This window comes from Oncorhynchus gorbuscha, linkage group LG14, assembly GCF_021184085.1.
Source record: "Oncorhynchus gorbuscha isolate QuinsamMale2020 ecotype Even-year linkage group LG14, OgorEven_v1.0, whole genome shotgun sequence".
NCBI classification, from domain to species: Eukaryota; Metazoa; Chordata; class Actinopteri; order Salmoniformes; family Salmonidae; genus Oncorhynchus; species Oncorhynchus gorbuscha.
Genome location: NC_060186.1, coordinates 20187064 through 20209558, shown reverse-complemented (window position 1 = coordinate 20209558; position 22495 = coordinate 20187064). Strand labels below are relative to the sequence as shown.

At 44.4% G+C, this 22495-nt stretch overlaps 1 protein-coding gene across 15 annotated transcripts in view; it reads right to left on the bottom strand.

Annotated features, from left to right (window-relative positions):
- plekha5 (pleckstrin homology domain containing, family A member 5) overlaps positions 1 to 19939 on the bottom strand; it is a 197281-nt gene extending 177342 nt beyond the window's left edge. For 5 of the 15 annotated variants that reach the window (XM_046297427.1, XM_046297424.1, XM_046297425.1 and 2 more), the window contains exons 1-3: positions 19763 to 19938; positions 19586 to 19662; positions 18701 to 18758 (exon numbers count right to left, since the gene is read on the bottom strand). In XM_046297427.1, the coding sequence (XP_046153383.1) occupies positions 18701 to 18758; positions 19586 to 19662; positions 19763 to 19854 (227 nt within the window). In that variant the 5' untranslated portion in view covers positions 19855 to 19938. Of the gene's footprint in view, positions 1 to 18700; positions 18759 to 19585; positions 19663 to 19762 lie in introns of all 15 variants that reach the window. The other 10 variants (XM_046297434.1, XM_046297428.1, XM_046297429.1 and 7 more) reach the window with 4 other exon arrangements.
- Between the last annotated feature and the right edge of the window lie 2556 nt (positions 19940 to 22495).

The window sequence follows — 22495 nt, the reverse complement described above, 5'->3', positions numbered from 1 at the left end:
GGATACTATTTGGAATTTTCGTCTGCCCCATCGTGACTACTCGAGCCTGAGAATTTCTGACCAAAACGCGCCAACCAAATGGAGGTATTTTGGATATAAAAAATAATCTTTATGGAACAAAAGGAACATTTATTGTGGAACTGGGAGTCTCGTGAGTGGAAACATCCAAAGATCATCAAAGGTAAGCGATTACAATTGCACTTGTGATTTCATGAAAATGAAATATTTTTAGTAATTTAATTTGAATTTGGCGCTCTGCAATTCAGCGGATGTTGACGAAAATGATCCCGCTAACAGGATGGGTGCGCCAAGAAGTTAACATAAAATCCAGGGAGAGGCCAGCTGTATGAGACTATCATCTGCATATAAATGGATGAGAGAGCTTCCTACTGCCTGAGCTATGTTGTTGATGTATATTGAGAAGAGTGGGGCCTAGGATTGAGCCTTGGGGTACTTCCTTGGCGACAGGCAGTGGCTGAGACAGCAGATGTTCTGACTTTATACACTGCACTCTTTGAAAGAGGTAGTTAGCAAACCAGGGCAAAGACCCCTCAGAGACACCAATACTCCTTAGCCGGCTCACAAGAATGGAATGGTCTACCATACCAAAAGCTTTGGACATGTCAATAAAAATAGCAACACAACATTGATTAGAATCAAGAGCAATGGTGACATCATTTAGGACCTTGAAGGTTGCAATGACACATCCAGAACCTGAACAGAAATGAGACTGCATACCAGAGAGAATACTATCAAGAAAGCCAGTGTCAATAATCAACTAACACTTTTGATAAACAGGGCAAAATAGAAATTGGCCTATAACAGTTAGAATCACCTTGATCTCACACTTGAAATAAAGGATGCAACATAGTTGCCTTCCAAGCAATGGGAACCTACCCAGAGAGGAGAGACAGGTTAATAACGTTCAAAGATAGGCTTGGTGATGACAGGGGGAGCAGCCTTTAAAGAAGAAAGGGTCAAAACCATCTGACCCAAATGTTTTTTTGGGGTGAAGTTTAAGGAGCTCCTTTAGCACCTCGGACTCAGTGACCTCCAGAGGGGAGAAACTTTGTAGCGCGGCAGGGAAAAAAAGAGTTAGGAGCATCGGGGCTAGTCACATTAGAAGGGGTGGGAGATGAGGAAATGAGGAAATGTTGGACGGGCAAGGAGGCATGGCTGAGTCAAATTGGAATCCTGACTTAATGAAGTGGTGATTAAAGAGCTCAGCCATGTGCACCTTGTAAGTAACAACCACATCATCAACATTAAGGGAAATGGGCAGCAGTGAGGGTTTATTCTCCAGATATTTAACCGTTTTTCAGAACTTCTTGGGGTTAGACCCACAGTGAGAGAACTGTTCCTTAGAGTAACGAACTCAGATAGCCTGAGTGCACTTATTTGTGACTCACCACATGGATTCGTTCTCATGTAGCAAAATTTGAAATGGCTTTTTTCTTACATTGGATAAAAGTAGAGACTCAGAGTTACAAAATGGTATAACATACGCTGCATTTGAGGAACAGTTGGAAAGTAATTCTGCTTTGAAAGTTGATCAATTTGTAAACTCACCTTTTGAGAAAATGGCCTTTGAATGTTTTGATATCGAGTGAAGAGCTCTTCTTTGTCTCCACCCATTGAGCATCATTCACACCCTCTTAACCTCTTGAAACTAGGGGGCACTATTTTTATTTTTGGAAAAATAACGTTCCCAAAGTAAACCGCCTATAAGCTTAGGATATAAAACACTCTAAAGTTTCCAAAACTGTCAAAATATTGTCTGTGAGTATAACAGAACTGATTCTGCTAAATGACTTAAATGTAAATGTAAATGTAATATTGCAGGCGAAACCCTGAGGTAAATCCAATCAGGAAGTGCCTCTTATTTTGAAACCGTTGTCTTCCTATGCACCCCTATTGGCCATTGAAAGGGATATGAACCAGATTCCTTTTTCTACGTATTCCCTAAGGTGTCTACAGCATTTTGACGTAGTTTCACGCCTTTATGTTGAAGAATGAGCGTAAACGACTACATTGCGTACGTGGCCAGCTGAGGGCTCTCAGAGTGATTCTTGCGCAAAAGACAGAAGTAGTCATTTTTCCTCTCGCTCCTACTGAAAAGCCAATTGTCCCGGTTGATATATTATCGAATAGATATTTGAAAAACACCTTGAGGTTTGATTATAAAAAAACGTTTGCCATGTTTCTGTCGATATTATGGATATAATTTGGATTTTATTTTGTCGTGACCGCTATTTCCGGTGGATTTCTCAACATAACGTGACCAACAGAGGTATTTTGGGTATAAAAATAAATCTTTATGGAACAAAAGGAACAATAAAAATAAAAATAGTGCCCCCTAGTTTCAAGAGGTTAAGCTTTAGCCCCACCCATCTCGCTCTCGGAGCGCACACTTGATGCTCTGGCCGATGATTTGTTTACCTATGGATAACATGAAAACAGCCTAACCAGCTCTGCTGGCAACAATTTCATTACGCATTTTTCTAGACACCGGCCATATTCAACGGGTGTTGTACACACGTCACGTAATGTTAGCTAACGAGCCGGCTAAAGTTAGCTAGTTAAACAACAATGAACAGTGCCAACAATGCAACAGTGCTGGGAGCTAACCAACCAGGTGCAATGTTAGCTAGCTAACATTAGGCTCCAACTAGAAAAGCAAACAGCTCTGGGATACACATAATAACGTCAGCTAGGGAGCCAGCCAGCTAGCGTTAGCTAGCTAGTTAGCTAACAGTACACTTTAGCTTGAAATTTCTGAAAATGTAGCTAGCTAATGCTAGACTAGGGCTAAACTATCTTACATGCATGATGGATGCGTATTCCCTGTCAGGAATGTCACACCACGGTTGCCCTTAGTTTAACGATGTAATCCGGAGACAGGTGTTTTCTCCATCTCTTTAGCTATCATACTAATTCCACTGATTTCAAAACTTGATCCTCCAGAAAGTGGAGAGCAACAATTATGCAGCTCCACTACACAATACATTTTTTATAGCTGCATTTGACAGGATTACCAACACAAATTGATGAGCTCAAATAGACCGAAGCCCTCTATATGGCAGACCAATCCGAACTCATCTCTGGGCATGTCCAGCACACTCATTATAGTGGGAAGGTTGACAACATTTTCTGCAACATAACCAACAAGGCTCATAATTTAACAACTTTATTCGTATTTACAGATGGCATACAAGTTTGTTATTAAGGCACATGAAAGTTAAGGCACATACGTTTTGATGAAAAAATGTGTTTTATGTTCAAATGGCTCTCATGTGAAGTCGTGACTTGCGACATACATCTAGTTTCCTGAATCAGGTCACATTTCTCATTTGCCTGAAAGAGAGTCAGTCAGATCACGGTCAAACCAGGGGCTGAACCTGTTTTTTTAATTCTCATTTTCTTTATGGAGGTGTGTTTCTTAACAATACCACTGAAAATATAGAAAAAGAAGCTCCAAGCATCTTCGACAGAGGGGATCAAGCTGATTCTATAACAATTTACAGAGGCCAGGTCATGATTGAAGTCTTACTCATTAAACGTTTTTTACCAAGCGTCTATGACAAATCAGGACAGGCCGTTTCACTGAGCAGTCATTACAAACACAGGCTATAAAACAGTGATCACAAAGGTCATTACAGAAATAACACCAGACGGGATTATTTGTGAGGATAGCATCAAGGAGAGTAGCCTTTTCTGGCTGTTTGGAGTCATACCTTGTAGGATTGGTAAAGAATCTGAGAAAGATTTAGGGAGTCCCATTGCTTTAGGACTTGGTCAGGTGGTTTAATCATGTCCCAGTTTAGGACACTTAGCAGTACAAGTTCAGACTTAGGGCATTTAGAGTACAGGCCGGTGCCGATGGTGGACGATAACACCTAGCAACAGTCAACAAAGAGCTATTTGAAAGTGTAATGCTTAAAACCAGCCCAAAATATTGTTTGGGGACAGACTTGGTGGAGACAACCGAGCACTGAAGGTGTTCCTTGGTAAAGATTGCCACTCCACCACCTTTGGAAGATCCGTCTTGCCGAAAAATGTTATAACCAGAAAGGTTAACATCAGTGTTCAACCATGTCTCAGTAATGACCAACACATCTGGATTTGAGCTGTGAACCCACACTTTCAAGTGATACATTTGAGGTAATAAGCTTCTAGTGTTAACGTGCAGAAAACCCAGGCTTTTACGAGCAGACATCAGTGAAGCAGATATCCGAGCACAAGTTAGAATTGGGTCTAGCAACAGTAGATGAGCCAGGGAGTACATGCACATTTCCAGATATCATCAGCAGTAAAACAACCAGGGCACGGCAGAGGACAGGAAGAGCTCTGCAGTGTTGATTTATGACATTTGAATGTACATTAGATGGCAACAAAATCATATTGTACAGCAATTACATCAAGTAACATGAATACAAAGCCGGCGAGAGGTGGTTAGAATGGGAGGCCAAGAGTCCGTGTAACCAATATAGAGTCAGAGTCCCATGGGTGGGAACAACAGCCCATGGTTGGGTAAACCGTGGCATCTCTATTACCTATATTATGACGCATTACACTATTATTATAATGATAATAACAGGCCATCATAGAATGGCACCATTATTATGATCTAATACCCTATTATTGGACTGATCCCTTAGCCTTATGTCTTTGTGTGAGAGTGTGAGCATGTGTGTGTTTGTCCTGAGTGGGAGAAAAGCTGCCCTACAGCCACATAGGTTCTCATGAGACGCTACACAAGGTCAGTTCTCCACCATTCCTCCAGACTCCTCCTTTGAAGCCTCTTCCTAATCTAATAGAGCCACAACTGGGAATTTAGATTCATTCTGCTTTTCAGTTACCACTTACACCAGAGAATATATGTATTGACAAGGATTAGAGTTGGGTGATAAATTGGGCTAATGATCCGATCCCCATGTTGCTTTTGGTGCAGTGAGGTCATTATCAAATGTTTCTGAGCAGTGTTCAATCCTCCCAATGCTGCAGACTGATCGTAGAGGTAAAACAACAGTCTACTCCTCTTTGCAGTAACACCACCAGACAAATCAATGCAGAGCTCTTCTCGCTGTGTACCATAGAAATACATCTGATGAAACAACTACACCTACAGTGCCTTGCGAAAGTATTCGGCCCCCTTGAACTTTGCGACCTTTTGCCACATTTCAGGCTTCAAACAAAGATATAAAACTGTATTTTATGTGAAGAATCAACAACAAGTGGGACACAATCATGAAGTGGAATGACATTTATTGGATATTTCAAACTTTTTTAACAAATCAAAAACTGAAAAATTGGGCGTGCAAAATTATTCAGCCCCTTTACTTTCAGTGCAGCAAACTCTCTCCAGAAGTTCAGTGAGGATCTCTGAATGATCCAATGTTGACCTAAATGACTAATGATGATAAATACAATCCACCTGTGTGTAATCAAGTCTCCGTATAAATGCACCTGCACTGTGATAGTCTCAGAGGTCCGTTAAAAGCGCAGAGAGCATCATGAAGAACAAGGAACACACCGGACAGGTCCGAGATACTGTTGTGAAGAAGTTTAAAGCCGGATTTGGATACAAAAATATTTCCCAAGCTTTAAACATCCCAAGGAGCACTGTGCAAGCGATAATATTGAAATGGAAGGAGTATCAGACCACTGCAAATCTACCAAGACCTGGCCGTCCCTCTAAACTTTCAGCTCATACAAGGAGAAGACTGATCAGAGATGCAGCCAAGAGGCCCATGATCACTCTGGATGAACTGCAGAGATCTACAGCTGAGGTGGGAGACTCTGTCCATAGGACAACAATCAGTCGTATATTGCACAAATCTGGCCTTTATGGAAGAGTGGCAAGAAGAAAGCCATTTCTTAAAGATATCCATAAAAAGTGTTGTTTAAAGTTTGCCACAAGCCACCTGGGAGACACACCAAACATGTGGAAGAAGGTGCTCTGGTCAGATGAAACCAAAATTGAACTTTTTGGCAACAATGCAAAACGTTATGTTTGGAGTAAAAGCAACACAGCTCATCACCCTGAACACACCATCCCCACTGTCAAACATGGTGGTGGCAGCATCATGGTTTGGGCCTGCTTTTCTTCAGCAGGGACAGGGAAGATGGTTAAAATTGATGGGAAGATGGATGGAGCCAAATACAGGACCATTCTGGAAGAAAACCTGATGGAGTCTGCAAAAGACCTGAGACTGGGACGGAGATTTGTCTTCCAACAAGACAATGATCCAAAACATAAAGCAAAATCTACAATGGAATGGTTCAAAAGTAAACATATCCAGGTGTTAGAATGGCCAAGTCAAAGTCCAGACCTGAATCCAATCGAGAATCTGTGGAAAGAACTGAAAACTGCTGTTCACAAATGCTCTCCATCCAACCTCACTGAGCTCGAGCTGTTTTGCAAGGAGGAATGGGAAAAAAATTCAGTCTCTCGATGTGCAAAACTGATATAGACATACCCCAAGCGACTTACAGCTGTAATCGCAGCAAAAGGTGGCGCTACAAAGTATTAACTTAAAGGGGCTGAAAAATTTTCAATTTTTGATTTGTTAAAAAAGTTTGAAATATCCAATAAATGTCGTTCCACTGCATGATTGTGTCCCACTTGTTGTTGATTCTTCACACAAAAAAATACAGTTTTATATCTTTATGTTTGAAGCATGAAATGTGGCAAAGGGTCGCAAATGTCAAGGGGGCCGAATACTTTCGCAAGGCACTGTACATCAAAAAAACAGTCAAATAGTAAAGAAATTCATCCTGAGATAAGAGGATTAAACAAAACCCTCCAATAGCAGTGTTCACCTTCAGTTCACGTCCTCATCTGTAGTCACGGGACCTTTAAAAACAGATCATGCCTCAGACTCACGCTCCTCTACTGAAACGCATGATTAAGACAGCAGCCTCGTGTGATCATGGAGGATCAGCGCTCGCAGCTCGACGAACAGGTCGGTAAGGTCTGGTTCTCCACAACAACTAAGGACTCAAACATTATCTTGTATTTGTTCAGTAGCAGATGACCTTCCGTTTGTGCAGATGAGAGATCACGGTACCCAAGTGTTTTCTTATCATCTCTCCTAAGAAATGAGTGTCTGTTGTCACAGAGAGATTAGAGAGGGAGAAGGATTGAGTGGATCAAAGTGTATTAGAGGATATAATTCCCTTCTTCAAAGAACACAAAGCTATATTCTATAAAACAGTGTATTAGAATCAGGCAAAACATTTCAATTTCCAATAAGTCGCCGGAAAGAGCAGAGACTCGCATACTTTCCACATCACTGATACAAAACAAATGTTGCGATTTTAATAACACTATTAGCATTAGCATAGGACATACTCAATCAATCCTTATCCCAGTCTGCTGTTCCCACATGCTTCAAGAGGGCCACCATTGTTCCTGTTCCCAAGAAAGCTAAGGGAACTGCACTAAACGACTACCGCCCCGTAGCACTCACTTCAGACATCATGAAGTGCTTTGAGAGACTAGTCAAGGACCATATCACCTCCACCCTACCTGACACCCTAGACCCACTCCAATTTGCTTACCGCACCAATAGGTCCACAGACGACGCAATCGCAACCACACTGCACACTGCCCTAACCCATCTGGACAAGAGGAATACCTATGTGAGAATGCTGTTCAACTACAACTCAGCATTTAACACCATAGTACCCTCCATACTCGTCATCAACCTCGAGACCCTGGGTCTCAACCCCGGCCGGCCCCAGGTGGTAAGGGTAGGTAACAACATCTCCACCCCGCTGATCCTCAACACTGGGGCCCCACAAGGGTGCGTTCTGAGCCCTCTCCTGTACTCCCTGTTCACCCATGACAGTATGGCATGCACGCCCTCCAACTCAATCATCAAGTTTGTGGACGACACTACAATGGTAGGCTTGATTACCAACAACGACGAAACGGCCTACAAGGAGGTGGTGAAGGCCCTCGGAGTGTGGTGTCAGGAAAATAACCTCACACTCAACGTCAATAAAACAAAGGAAATGATTGTGGACTTCAGGAAACAGCAGAGGGAACACCCCCCTATCCACATCGACGGGACATTAGTGGAGAGGGTAGTAAGTTTTATGTTCCTCGGCGTAGACATCACGGACAAACTGAATTGGTCCACCCACACAGACAGCGTTGTGAAGAAGGCACAGCAGCACCTCTTCAGCCTCCTGAGGTTATCGGCTTGTCATTCGGCTTGTCACCAAAAGCACTCACAAACTTCTACAGATGCACATTCGAGAGCATCCTGTCGGGCTGTATCACCGCCTGGTACAGCAACTGCTCCGCCCACAACCGCAAGGCTCTCCAGAGGGTAGTGAGGTCTGCACAACGCATCACCGGGGGCAAACTACATGCCCTCCAGGACACCTACACCACCCGATGTCACAGGAAGGCCATAAAGATCATCAAGGACAACAACCACCCCGAGCCACTGCCTGTTCACCCCGCTATCATCCAGAAGGCGAGGTCAGTACAGGTGCATCAAAGCAGGGACCGAGAGACTGAAAAACAGCTTCTATCCCAAGGCCATCAGACTGTTAAACAGCCACCACTAACATTGAGTGGCTGCTGCCAACATACTGAATCAACTCCAGCCACTTTAATAATGGAAATTGACGGAAAAAAATGTATCACTAGCCACTTTAAACAATGCCACTTAATATGTTTACATACCCTACATTACTCAACTCATATGTATATGTATATACTGTACTCTATATCATCTACTGCATCTTGTCATCTTTATGTAATACATGTATCACTTGCCACTTTAAACTATTCCACTTTATGTTTATATACCCTACATTACTCATCTCATATGTATATACTGTACTCTATACCATCTACTGTATCTCTTTCCTATGCCGTTCTGTACCATCACTCATTCATATACCTTTATGTACATATTCTTTATCCCTTTACGCTTGTGTGTATAAGGTAGTAGTTGTGGAATTGTTAGGTTAGATTACACGTTGGTTATTACTGCATTGTCAGAACAGGAAGCACAAGCATTTCGCTACACTCGCATTAACATCTGCTAACCATGTGTATGTGACAAATAAAATTTGATTTGATAGAGTATTTGTTTCCACATGGTCAGACAAGTTGTCCTGATCCTAGCCTGGCTCTACAATAGGTTATCCTAAACGGGAGTCCCTGGGGCCAATCCTCCTCTGAGTACAGAATGTAAACATGTATCTGGCACTGGCTCACAACCCTCCATGTCTGGTCACTAGTAAGTAAACAAGACTTTGGCTGCATTTACACAAGCAGCCCAATTCTGATCTTTTTTTCACTAATTGGTATTTTGACCAATCAGATCGGCTCTGGAAAAAAATCTGATGTGAATAGATCTGATTGGTCAAAATACCAATTAGTGGAAAGAAAAGCTGAATTGGGGTGCCTGTGTCAATACAGCCTTCGTGTCCTGACGGACAGCAGTACTCAGGACATTACATGTGCAGCAGTGGGGACAGTGCAGAGGGGATACGTCAATGAAATTGGACATGATCACTGGAAGGTAGCTAGGTGAACAGACTAAATTATTGAGCAAAGTATGCAAACAAACCAACGCACACAGGTATTTATTGTCATTTAACCTTTATTTGACCAGTTAGGCCAGTTGAGAACAAGTTCTCATTTACAACTGCGACCTGGCCAAGATAAAGCAAAGCAGTGCGACACAAACAACAACAGAGTTACACATGGAATAAACAAACGTACAGTCAATAACACAATAGAAAATTCTATATACAGTGTGAGCAAATAAGGTGAGATTTGGGAGGTAAGGCAATAAATAGGCCATGGGGGTGAAGTAATTATAATTTACACTGGAATGATAGATGTTCAGAAGATGAATGTGCAAGTAGAGATACTGGGGTGCAAAGGAGAAAAATAATCATTACTACAATATGGGGATGAGGTAGTGGTATGGGCTATTTACAGATGGGCTATGTAAAGGTGCAATGATCTGATCTGTAAGCTGCTCTGACAGCTGATGCGTAAAGTTAGTGAGGGAGATATGAGTCTCCAGCTTCAGTGAGTTTTGCAATTTGTTCCGGTCATTGGCAGCAGAGAACTGGAAGGAAAGGCAGCCAAAGGGGGAATTGGCTTTGGGGCTGACCAGTGAAATATACCTGCTGGAGCGCGTGCTACGGGTGGGTGCTGCTATGGTGACCAGTGAGCTGAGATAATGTGGGGCTTTACCTAGCAAAGACTTATATATGACCTGAAGCCAGTGGGTTTGGTGACGAATATGAAGTGAGGACCAGCCAATGACAGCATACAGGTCGCAGTGGTGGGTAGTATATGGGGCGTTGGTGACAAAACAGATGGCGCTGTGATAGACTGCATCCAATTTGCTGAGTAGAGTGTTGGAGGCTATTTTGTAAATGACATCGCCAAAGTCAAGGATCGGTAGGATAGTCAGTTGAACGAGGGTATGTTTGGCAGCATGAGTGAAGGATGCTTTGTTCTGAAATACAAAGCAAATTCTAGATTTTATTTGGGATTGGAGATACTTAATGTGAGTCTGGAAGGAGAGTTTACAGTCTAACCAGACACCTAGGTATTTGTAGTTGTCCACATAGTCAGAACTTTCCTGAATAGTGATGCTAGACAGGCAGGCAGGTGCGGGCAGCGATCGGTTGAAGAGCATGCATTTAGTTTTAGTTTAGCAGTTGGAGGCCACGGAAGGAGTGTTGTATGGTGTTGAAGCTCGTTTGGAGATTTGTTAACACAGTGTCCAAAGGGCCAGAAGTACATAGAATGGTGTCATCTGAGTAGAGGTGGATCAGAGAATCACCAGCAGCAATAGCGACATCATTGATGTACACAGAGAAAAGAGTCGGCCCGAGAATTGAACCCTGTGGCACCCTCATAGGAACTGACAGAGGTCCACACAACAGGCCCTCCAATTTGAAATATTGGGATTCGAAATGGTGGGTGATCTGTTAACTTGGCTTTGGAAGACCTTAGAAAGGCAGGGTAGGATAGATATCTGTAACAGTTTGGGTCTAGAGTGTCTCCCCTTTGAAGAGGGGGATGACCGCGGCAGCTTTCCAATCTTTGTGGATCTCAGACGATACGAAAGAGAAGTTGAACAGGCTAGTAATAGGGGTTGTAAAAATTGCAGCGGATAATTTTAAAAAGAGAGGGTCCAGATTGTCTAGCCCGGCTGATTTGTAGGGGTCCAGGTTTTGCAGCTCTTTCAGAACATCAGCTATCTAGATTTGGGTGAAGGAGAAATGGGGAGGCTTGGGAAAGTTGCTGTAGTGGTGCAGAGCTGTTGACCGGGGTTGGGGAAGCCAGGTGGAAAGCATGGCCAGCCGTAGAAAAATGCTTATTGAAATTCTCAATTATCGTGGATTTATCGGTGGTGACAGTGCTTCCTAGCCTCAGCACAGTGGGCAGCTGGGAGGAGGTGCTCTTATTCTCCATGGACTTTACAGTGTCCCAGAACTTTTTGGAGTTTGTGCTACAGGATGCACATTTCTGTTTGAAAAAGCTAGCCTTAGCTTTCCTAACTGCCTGTGTATATTGGTTCCTAACTTCCCTGAAAAGTTGCATAGCGCGAGCGCTATTCGATGTTAATGCAGTAGGCATGCACACACACACACACCTTTAAGCATGCTATTGACAGACAGCAGGGAAGGACATTCTATAGAGCATTGCAGAGGAAAGAACAGAGCAGTGAGGAAAGGCTTTCACTTATAGTTACTGCATGTGGAGACAGTGAGGGTCTCTTGCTCTCACTCTCTTCCTCTTCCTACTCTCTTGCGCAATCTTCCTCCCTCTCACTCTCTCTGTAACCAGCTGTATGCATAAGTGCAGTGGCACACCTGGGGAGCCCCTCACATTTTCAACAGCCTTGGTACATGCACACTTAACACACACACACACACTACTGATTACCATAGTCTGATTAATCACATCTGGGCCAATAGGAACTGCGACTAATCCTCTCTCCCTCTATTGGGCCATCCAAAACAAGGCATATCCTCATCCATTAATCTAGCAATTGCTGTAGAATGAACTAGCAGTACATTCACCATCCTGAGTTGCACCCAGATAACTGACCCCGAATCCAACACCAGTCATACGAGCGTTGAGCTGAGTGACTGGACTAAATGTTGGCCATTACCTTCCTGTCTTTAACCAAACATTCAGTCCAGGTGCCCCTTTTTTGAATTGTTTAGCAATTCTCAATAAGCCTTTCAGGGGCTCTGACAGTCCTTTTTGGTCGTTCTGCTGAAGTGCTTTCTGAAACAGTTGGATAGCGTTCATTGTCAGTCAGGGTGTTCTGACTGAATTGTCCATTTCTAAAGGCATTTGACACTTCAGCAGTATCCTCCTGATGATCCTCAGTCCCTTGAGTGAATGGCTAAAGCCTTAGATCCACTCTTTTCCGACCCAGTTGTGATCCATGCGCCGTTGGGATCTCATAGGATCGTGGTGCAACTTCTCTCTGCACACACCATTGCTGCATCCAGGTTCCTGTAGTGATGTCTCGGAGTCGTACACGATCTCCAGGTTTCAGTTCAGGTAAGTATCTTGCACTTTTGTCGTGTCGCTGTTTTTGTTTGTCTTTCTGTTTTTCCTTTGCCAGTTTGACTTTGTGAGGACCTCTGGGTGTTAACATGTCCTCATGGATGGGTAGGTTGGATCTGATACGACGTCCCATCAACATTTGTGCAGGTGAAAGTCCATTCTGCAGCGGTGCACTGCGGTAGATCATCAGAATTTTTAGGAAATCCTCCTTTCCATCGTGTGCCTTTTTCATCAGACCTTTGACAATTCTGTAGTAGGGTCTGTTGGGTACTAGATGAGGCATTAGCGGCTCTGCTTGTTGCTTTGGCCTGTAGGTCAAACACAGTTTACATGAAGCAGTGGTCTGGCTGGTTTCCTGGTTCATTCTTGGCCAGTACATTACTTCTCGTGCTCGTCGTTTGCATTTATTCTTACCCAAGTGGCCCTCCATGTATTTTTTGTAGCATTTATTTGCGTATTGTCATGGGAATGACAATCTTGTTGCCTTTGAACACTATGTCATCCACAACGGTGAGCTCTGCTCTACACATCCAGTAATCCTGTATTCTCCTTGGACAGTTGTTTTTCTGTGCAGGCCATCCTATTAGTGTTGTTTCGTTCAACTCTGTCATTGATTGGTCAGCTGCGGTCTTTCTTTTGATCTGCTCCATTCTCTCAGAAGACACAGGAAGTGATGCTACGATCATGTAGACGTAGGCCTGAATCTCAGTGTTTTTCTGTGTGTCAAAGCTCTCTTCTTGTCGACAGCTCGAGAAAGAGTGTCGGCGGCGAACATGAACTTTCCCGGAGTATAGATCATCTTCACATCATACTTTTGCAGTCTGATCAACATTCTCTGGATTCTCATTGGACAATCATTCAGTGGCTTGGACATGATTGACACCAATGGTTTGTCGTCGGTTTCTACTTCAAAGTCTCGTCCGTAGACGTATTGGTGAAACCTTTCGCAAGCGTATGTGCTTGCCAGTAGTTCTTTCTCTATTTGTGCATACCTTGTCTCTGCGCCTATCAAGGTTCTGGACGCATAAGCGACGGGGTTGCCATGTGGCGTCATTCTGTTGCAGAAGAACTGCTCCCAGGCCAAACTGTGACACGTCTGCAGAAATCCTTGTGCTTTTCTCTGGATCATAGAACCTGAGCACTGGCTCTTCTGTGATTGTCTTCTTCAGGTTTTTGAAGCAGTTTTCTTGTTCATGGGACCATTCCCATTCATTTTTTCTGTTCCAGCGGACTGTGCTGACAGTTGAGGTATGAACTTTGCAAGGTAGGTGATCATCATGCCCATGAAGCGTCTCACATAGTCCTTGTTCTTCGGGGACTCCATGTCGTTGATGGCTGATGTTTTCCTCGGGTCTGGTTTGACTCCGTCCTCTGAAAGTACATCTCTCACGAAGGTAAGTGTCTTCCCACCAAACTCATTTGTCTTTGTTTAGTTTTAGGTTGACTTTCCGTGTCAGGTCCAGCACTTGTCTCACTCTTGCATTGTGTTCTACTTTTGTGGATCCCCAGACGATGATGTCATCCATCATCGTCTCCACCCCTGGAATGCGCTGAAAGATCATGTGGATTGTCTTGTGGTAGACCTCTGGCGCTGAGAGAATCCCATATGAAATCTGTACCTGCCCTCAGGTGTGTTGAATGTGCATAGCCTTGAGCTTGCATCATCTAGCTTCATTTGCCAGAATCCTGATGAGGCATCAAACTTACTGAACAACTTTGCTTCAGCAAACTGCGACATTATCTTTTCTCTGGTTGGCAACTTGAAATGCTCTCTCTTGATGGCTTTGTTGAGATCTCGCGGGTCTAGACATATCCTGAGATCGCCGTTCTTTTTCACCACAATAACCAGTGAGCTTACCCAGTCTGTAGGTTCTTCCATTTTTGGATTGAACACAAGCAGGCTTTGCACTGAGCCCTGGCTTTGGAGGGGGAGGTCAGTGGTAAATCAGGTCAGTGATTTCTCAGATACTGACAGATCACTCACTCATAGATATGGCCAGTCGTAATAACTCAAGAGTTCAAGTTGAAGATGTATACTCCATCATAGTACCACCACAGACTAAGGTATGCAGTGCAGCAGTGCCCCTGTATAGGACTCAGTAATAACTGTTGCAGCACAGCCAAACACAATGGACACATATCAAAAGGCAGCCTAATCCCTATACAGTGTCCTAATTTGGAACAGGGCCCATAGTGCTCGTCAAAAGTAGTACACTATATAGGGAATAGGGTGCCATTTGGGATGTACAGTACAGTGTGCTTCTACATCGCTTGCTGTTTGGGGGTTTTGGCTGGGGGGTTTTGGCTGCCGATGTAAAAATGGCTTTATAAAATAAGATTGATTGACTAACAGCCTTTTCACAGCTTACTGTAAGCAGAAAATTAAACTCACTTGTGTTCACTGCAGGTGGCGTCGTTCATTAGTGGCTTATGGTGTGGAACCAGAGGCGTGTTGTGTTTAGGGAGGAAGAGGAAGAGCAATAGGACAGAGTTGCTGAAATGCAGAGTGTTGATGGTGTCTCCAGTGAATCAACAGCTTTGACAAGGGGCTGTCATCACCTGCTAGTGTCGCAACAATCAGCAGTAGAAATGTTAGACCATTCTTACTCTCGTCTCCCACTGATGAGACCGAGCTAGAGCAAGAGCGAGTGAGAGCGAACGAGACAGGAAGCCTTTCATCAGTGTAGCAACTCCACCCAGCCAGCGGCCCACTTACAGATCTGTCCCTACTTCAACCACAGCTCACATGATCCCAGAGGTGGAAATGAGTGTGGACACAAAACGTACACACACTGCTGACAGATGTCCAGGAAAAGTTGAGTGGCTGTTGTATCCCGGTGGAAACACCTGCAGAACCTGCATCTCCTCCTGACAGCTAGAAGCCTATTCCCAGCTCTTATCCAATTCAAAAAGCTCTATCTCACACTAACCTCTATCCATCTATGTCTCCCTCTCCCCATCTCTTTTTTAGATTCGCTCTCTTTTGTTTTCTCAATCTCTCGTTCTACATCTCCCGCTCCACTCACCTCTATCAGATTGCTCTATTTAGCCTGACAAAACAGAAACCTTTCTCGCCATCAGTCCTTCGCAAAACCATTCTCAAATTGAAACTCCAATCCTTAGGGTGCATCTAGATTCACAACACAGCACGTTTCATTAACACAGCCTGTGGGGAATTCCACTATGGAGAGTGCTGCAGCAAAGCTGAGACCGCTAGCTATGTCACGTCTCCTTAATGTTGCTTCGTGGCCTCGTCTGTAGGCTCCACACACACACACCCCTAAGCACCAAAACTTGATCGGAGTTAAAGAGGCAGGCCTAGAGCCTCCACCTCCAATGGGAGGGCAGTATTCACCAGTGGGTATGGAGAAGAAGGGGAGCAGGCCATGTTTCTCTAACTGTTTATTTTGCAGGATTCCCCAAGCACTCCCCCAGCTGCCAAACTAAGCCAGAGGAAAGGACTGCAGCACACACATACACAGCCTTGTCTGTCTACCAAGGCTGTCTCACTAGGTCTCTTTGCCTACCAACCCCCCAACTACACTCCAAGTGTCAGCTACAGGTCATATCCTCCACATATCCTCCAACCATTTCCCTATTCTCGTTCATTCCGCCTTCCTCCTCCTCTCACTTCAAGAAACCAGCGTGGGAAGCAGGGGAGGGAGAGTGAAATGAATCCACACTGCATGTCTTAAACATGGCTCCTTATCCAGCTTTCTCTGCCACTCCTGGGCTGCATCCCAAATGTTCCCTATAGAGTGCACTACTTTTGACCAGGGCCCATAGGGAATAGGGTGCCATTTGGATGGCATACCTGTGTGAGTTACATAAATCGTCCAGTGTGTGTGTAATATTACACATCCAAAACACCTTTATGGAAGCTATTGCAGCTAGCTGAAACGTTCTCTATATTGTGGTTAGTGGTATATCAAATCACTTGGAAGCTACATTTGCTGTGTGTAGGTTCTTCCTTTGTTCTAAGTGTATACATCTGCTCTCCCAGCAGGTCCCTCCCTCCTCAGGTCCCAAATGGCACCCTTTTCCCTCTATAGTGCACTACTTTTGACCAGAGCAAATAGATAGGGGCCATTTGGGACGCAGCCATACTGTGTGCGCCAGTGCAGAAATGATCTGAAGGCTAAAGGGAGAGAGGGATAAGTGAATTAAAGATGCTGGGCGAAAACAACCTGGTCGTTGATGAATGGGATCTGTAAAGTGTGTGTGTCCGTCCTTTAGAGTCAGCCCCTCTGCGACTCCACACAGCCCAGGAATAATAAATGAGCTGTACCATTCCTCATGTCTGGCAGCCTTCCACCTGCTGCTGAGGTAATACTGTAGACGCCAGCGTGACACACAGAGGTGAGACACATCAGGGAGGTCATTAAAGGCCTCAACCACAACAGCAATATCCCAGTGGGCAATATTAGCTAGTTGAAGCAACGTCATGCCGACGTCTTATTTGTTACGTCATGGCCAGCCAGGGTGGATACTGAAAGAAATGGGACGTTTTTTTGACACAAGTCATTTTAATGACCAGAAAAAAGAAAAAAATCTCAGTGGGAGGTAGAGGACTGAATGACTATGTTTTTGCCCGATGGGAGGCGTGGGGGAGACACTTCCATAGTCCTCAGTAGGTTTAGCTCGGTCATGCGTTCACAGTCCGAGTCAAAGGGCTTAGAGTGTATACAGGGTTACGGTAGACTAGGGTAGCTGCCTGTTCTGGCTGGCCAGCCACTGAACTAGTGTACTTCAGGGAGTGTGCCCTAGGTAGGGCACTGACTCTAGGGAGCGTTAACTGAAACAGAGGAGGAAACATCAAACAAGCCTCTTCGGATGGGTTCCGTCTCCAGGTACACTAGGACAAAGGGGAACAGAGAGAAGAATCCCCCTGTGAATTAACGGGTGTCACGAGGACACAGGCTGGGTTGTGACACACACACACACACACCCTCCTGCAGCAGCACACTGTCTGGGTCCCTATGGGACCCTCTCAACACCAGAGAGAAAGGAGGGACATGAATCCTAAATCAAAGGGCATCAAGTTCCTTCCGGGATGAAGGAGGGCATAGGGGACATGGAGGGCATAAGGTCTGCATAACGGCCCAATACATGGGCTGACCAGCAAGGAAATTGAGAAGAATTTCAGAAATCACAGGCAATGCAAATTGCAAAATAGCACACCATGCACTGCCAATGCAACGCTGTCCAAAACATAAACTGGACAAAATTATTCTCAGTCCAAAATGCTGCTCTTTGCGTCTCAGAAAGATATCCCATCTAGAAATGTGACAGTGATTCAGCCAATTCCATTCCTTCAGCCTACGGTCCAACTTGAGTCCATGCCATCAGCAGTGTGCCACAATAATACTTGTGGAAGAGGGAGAGGAAACAGTGGCACTATAAACACACACTAATTCACAGCACAGCGGTACAGTATGTATGCCTTGAGATACAAAACACACTCCAGTTAGTGGACCCATCTAAACCACATGCTATTAGCTCAGTTGCTACTCTCGAAATGACCATAGCAGAGAATCAGGAGAGAGAGTGATGAAGGAAAGACAACTGAATAGCACTGCAAGGCTTAAAACTGTACATACACGTGTGTCTTCAAACACTGACTTATCAACCCAAATGTGACTGTGCAACAAACCCTAAGCCGATTTTTAGGGGTGTAATAATGTAGTGTCTCTGTTGCCAGTCTGGCAGCGTCGTGTCTGAGGGAAGGAGGCCCCAACAAGTAAAGCCTGTTCAGCTGAGAGCTGTGAGTCACACTGGCTTGTCAAACTCCACCACAGACAGGAGGAAAAACGAGAACCTGGAACTGTGTGTGTGTGTGTGTGTGTGTGTGTGTGTGTGTGTGTGTGTGTGTGTGTGTGTGTGTGTGTGTGTGTGTGTGTGTGTGTGTGTGTGTGTGTGTGTGTGTGTGTGTGTGTGTGTGTGTGTGTGTGTTCATAAGAAGGGGATGTGGAGGAGATCTTTCCTGAACACTCCAGAGTGGCAGTGGGAGAGAATCTGAACATTTCAACTGCCGTCAAAAACAAAGCAGACTGCCAGCGACAGGAGGAGGACACATTTCAAGTGTTTCCATAAAGCGCTGAGGCTTTGACAAATCCAACTTACTTGATGAAGCAGCGGGCTCCTTCGAACGTATATCCCTCCTCCCATCCCGTTGGTAAATCTATGCGGGAAAGAGAAGGGGCATGGGGGGGGGGGGGTAATGAATAGGCTACGAGACAAATACATCGCGACACACACAAGCGGCTGATACGAGCAGAGAATCTGCGCGTGACCGAAAATACCGTTCCCCTTACGCAATATATACAGCCTACCGATATGCTATCCATAAATGACATAGCCTAGTAAGGATGATCGAATAGCCTCGTCGTCATTTCTATTCGTATCCGTTATTCAACATATTGTATTGATAGGCGTGAGATTGTAAAAACCAGCTTCCTGGGCATTGACAGTGTGGGGATCTATGCATTCCGCGCACGATGTCTTCTCTCTAATGCAATGGATATGGAATGGTAACAATAACATCCTTATCCGAAGTCATGTTCACAGCAATACAAACATTTGTTGCATTCAACATCTGTAGCGAGTTACGCATCAATGTTTCATGTTATAATTTTATCAACAGCTGTTGTTACAATGGTTACAAAATAACTGCCCAGTGACCACGCTACGTGCTTAAGCCTTACAGTTTAGTCTACAACCATGGCAAGTTGCAAACAATAATGTAAAAAAAATAACTAAAGAAACTTCTTTGTTTATGAATGTGAAAGCCTACGTGACCGAACTTTCAACAACTCTGTCGCAATGCCTAGGTGACATTAATTGGCGGCTCAACTTGATGGTCTGAGCGCAGAGGAGAGAAAGGCAGGCGGCTGTTGCTTGCGGCAGGGAGTCTTCGCTCAACGCTTCTCGGTGGTTTCTGAAACCATTTAAAACCGAGACTCTTGCCGTATGTAACGATTGGAAGAGTTCGATGCGAACCGTTTTTACCTGGGGTTGTTCTGTGCCCCGTTATGACGGCCTCTCCGGTGACGGGATGAAGCCAGGTCGTACTCTTGGCTTCTTCACTGTTGGGTAAGAAACGGGGAGAAGGTGAACACAGACATAAACAAACGCGTCGAAACAAAGCCAATTCACTTCCATGCGCCGTATCCTGAGAATATTTACTTGATGAAGAATATCCTCCCGTCCCGAGCAACCCCATAACTCCAAGAAGAAGGAAGGCAGGAGAGCCAGTCTGGGTTTAGATCCGCCGCCATGTCTAGCAGAGGACGGAGACTGGAGTGCGCGTATCCGTGCCGTGGGCGCGTACTCGGAAACCCTAAGCAACTGGGCGCGGGGAACCTCTGTGGGGCGGGAGCGTGCTTGCATGGTAGAGGTCTCCTGTTTTCACCTTGTTTTCAAAACTTTTTATTGAAACAAATTATGTTTTGAACGTGCATACCAAGGAGCATAAACACTAGCGTAAAATAGCCTAGAGCAAGCCTATGATTCCAAAAAATATCCCACCTCAGTTATTTATATTCTAAAGATGTGAAATTCAATTTCTCATGTCACAATTAATTAGATATGGCATTGAGTAATATATAAATTCATACATAATGTCCTTGTAGCCTGGGGCTACTGCATTCACCAATAGAATACTCATCCTGCGAGTGTGTTAAACCTTACATGAATGGTCCGTCTGTACTGTTCCGTATTATCACACATGCCCTCCCAGGTCAACCTTGTACCTCACTGCATGGTTCAGCTGTCTATAAATCCTTCTCCCTCCCCCTCCTTAGCCATCCCCTCACCCCCTCTCTATAGTTCAGACAGAGCAGAGGGTCCCGAGTAGATTGGATGCATGTGTGTGTGAATGGATGCATGTATGCGAGTGTAGAAGTGCAAGTGTGTGTATGCATGAGTGGTTGCGTGTACATTATGCGTGTGTGTGTCATACACGAAAAGATGGTGAAAACACAATGCAGACAGGTTAGCCAGGATGCCAACACCACACATAGGAGATTAAACTGTCAAAAAATAACTGCATAAATGAAAACATGAAAATGAGAATGTCCATTGTCCAAGCCAATGCCAGACAAAAGGATACCAACTAGATACTGATCTAGGGTCAGTTTGCTGTTCCACCCCCGTAATGGTTAAGGCTAGGATTTGGGGAGGGTAAGCTGATCCTGGATATGTTGTCTGAGAAGGGGAACGTCTACCCACCCCTCAGGCCCCCTGGCCTTGTGAACTCACCACTAAATTCATCCAATTAGTAATCCTTATGTCCAAGGGGGTTTAGCAGATTAGTGTAGATTTGTGTGTCAGAGGAGACTGTTATAAGACCTTCTAGGTTGGAGGCAAAACATATCTGTTGAGTAACTTGTGCAACAGCATACAGTTTAATAACTACTGCGACTTACTTATTAAAAACAAACTGTTTAGCACATCAAATGAAAACAATATTTGCTTAAGTACGGTGATTTGCACAATAAGAAATGCGAATCATCCAATGAATACATGGACTAATAATGCAAAAGGTCAATCATGTAAATGAATACATTAACTAGCGAGTAACTTCAGCCCTATGTATCTCCCAGTGTGTTTAACATTCCAGTGTAGATATGGCAGTGGGACAGGAGGATGGAATGCAATGCTGCTGGTGATTACCTTCTCCTCTCCCCTGGGTATCACAGGTAGTGAGATGTTAGACTACACCAGACGCCAGAGCCAAGCGGGGCTGGGGCTATATGGGGATCTGCTGCAGGGAGTGAGGGAGGGAGGGAGCCACAAAACAAACATGATGAAAACGTTTCAAACGCTGCTCTGGTTTCTGTCAACGGTCATTAGTACGGAAATGTAGCACAGGCTATACGGTGGGTATGTGTGTGTAGGGGAAGGGTTTTGTTTGAGTGTGTGTGTGTGTGTGTGTGACACGTACTTATGTGTGAGGGTGCCTGTGGCCTTGGATGTGGACTGTTTACAATATTCTGTTTGACTGTGACTCAGACACTTTTGCTGTGGAGCTTTAGACCAGAGGCTTGGAGGCTTCGTCAAATGCCCATCAGATAACCCTGACGGCCAAAGTGTACAAATTCTGGCTGGCCTACGACTTACTAAAACAGCATACTGAGCACCACTCCTGCTACGTACTATTTAGAATGTACTGTTTGGTAAAATGTATGTTGTAAGCATACTGAGCACCACTCGTGCTACGTACTATTTAGAATGTACTGTTTGGTAAAAGGTATGTTGTAAGCATACTGAGAAGGTGTCATCAAATGCCCAATAGCGCTTGTTCCCCACCATTTTGTACGTTGTTGTAGAGCACATCCCCTATTCTGATTATCAGCCACTGTCGAACACAGGTAGGAGTGAAAAGCAGATTCTCTTCCTCAATAGTTTGCAACAAATTCTACTAGATGAAAAGCCAAAATGAGTATGACATCCTGGAATTAATTTCACATACTATAAAATTGTATATTTTTTCAGTTCCCGAAAAAGCCTACTATTTAGAATTCAAGTATGGTTATTCACACATGGCCTCTGTCTAAAATCACTCTGAGAACAGATAGAGCCTTTCTCCAGGACCCATTCTGACTAACCATTCAGGGACTGTGTCCCAAATGACAATGGTCCCTATATAGTGTACTACTTTTGCCTAGATCCCTATGGGCCCTGGTCTAAAGAAGTGTAATATAAAGGGAATTGGGTGCGATTTAAGATGCAGCAAAGGTTTCCATCAAACTTCCCACAGACGCTGGAGGGTCTGTCTCTCCCCTCAATCATTAAAGGGACTGTGAGGGGCTGGAAACTAGGATCATAATGATTATTAATGAGACTGCGGCTTAGCTACGACCCCTGCCGCCTTTTTGAAGTCACCAGCGCAGAGCAGAGCAGTTCCTCTGATGTCAT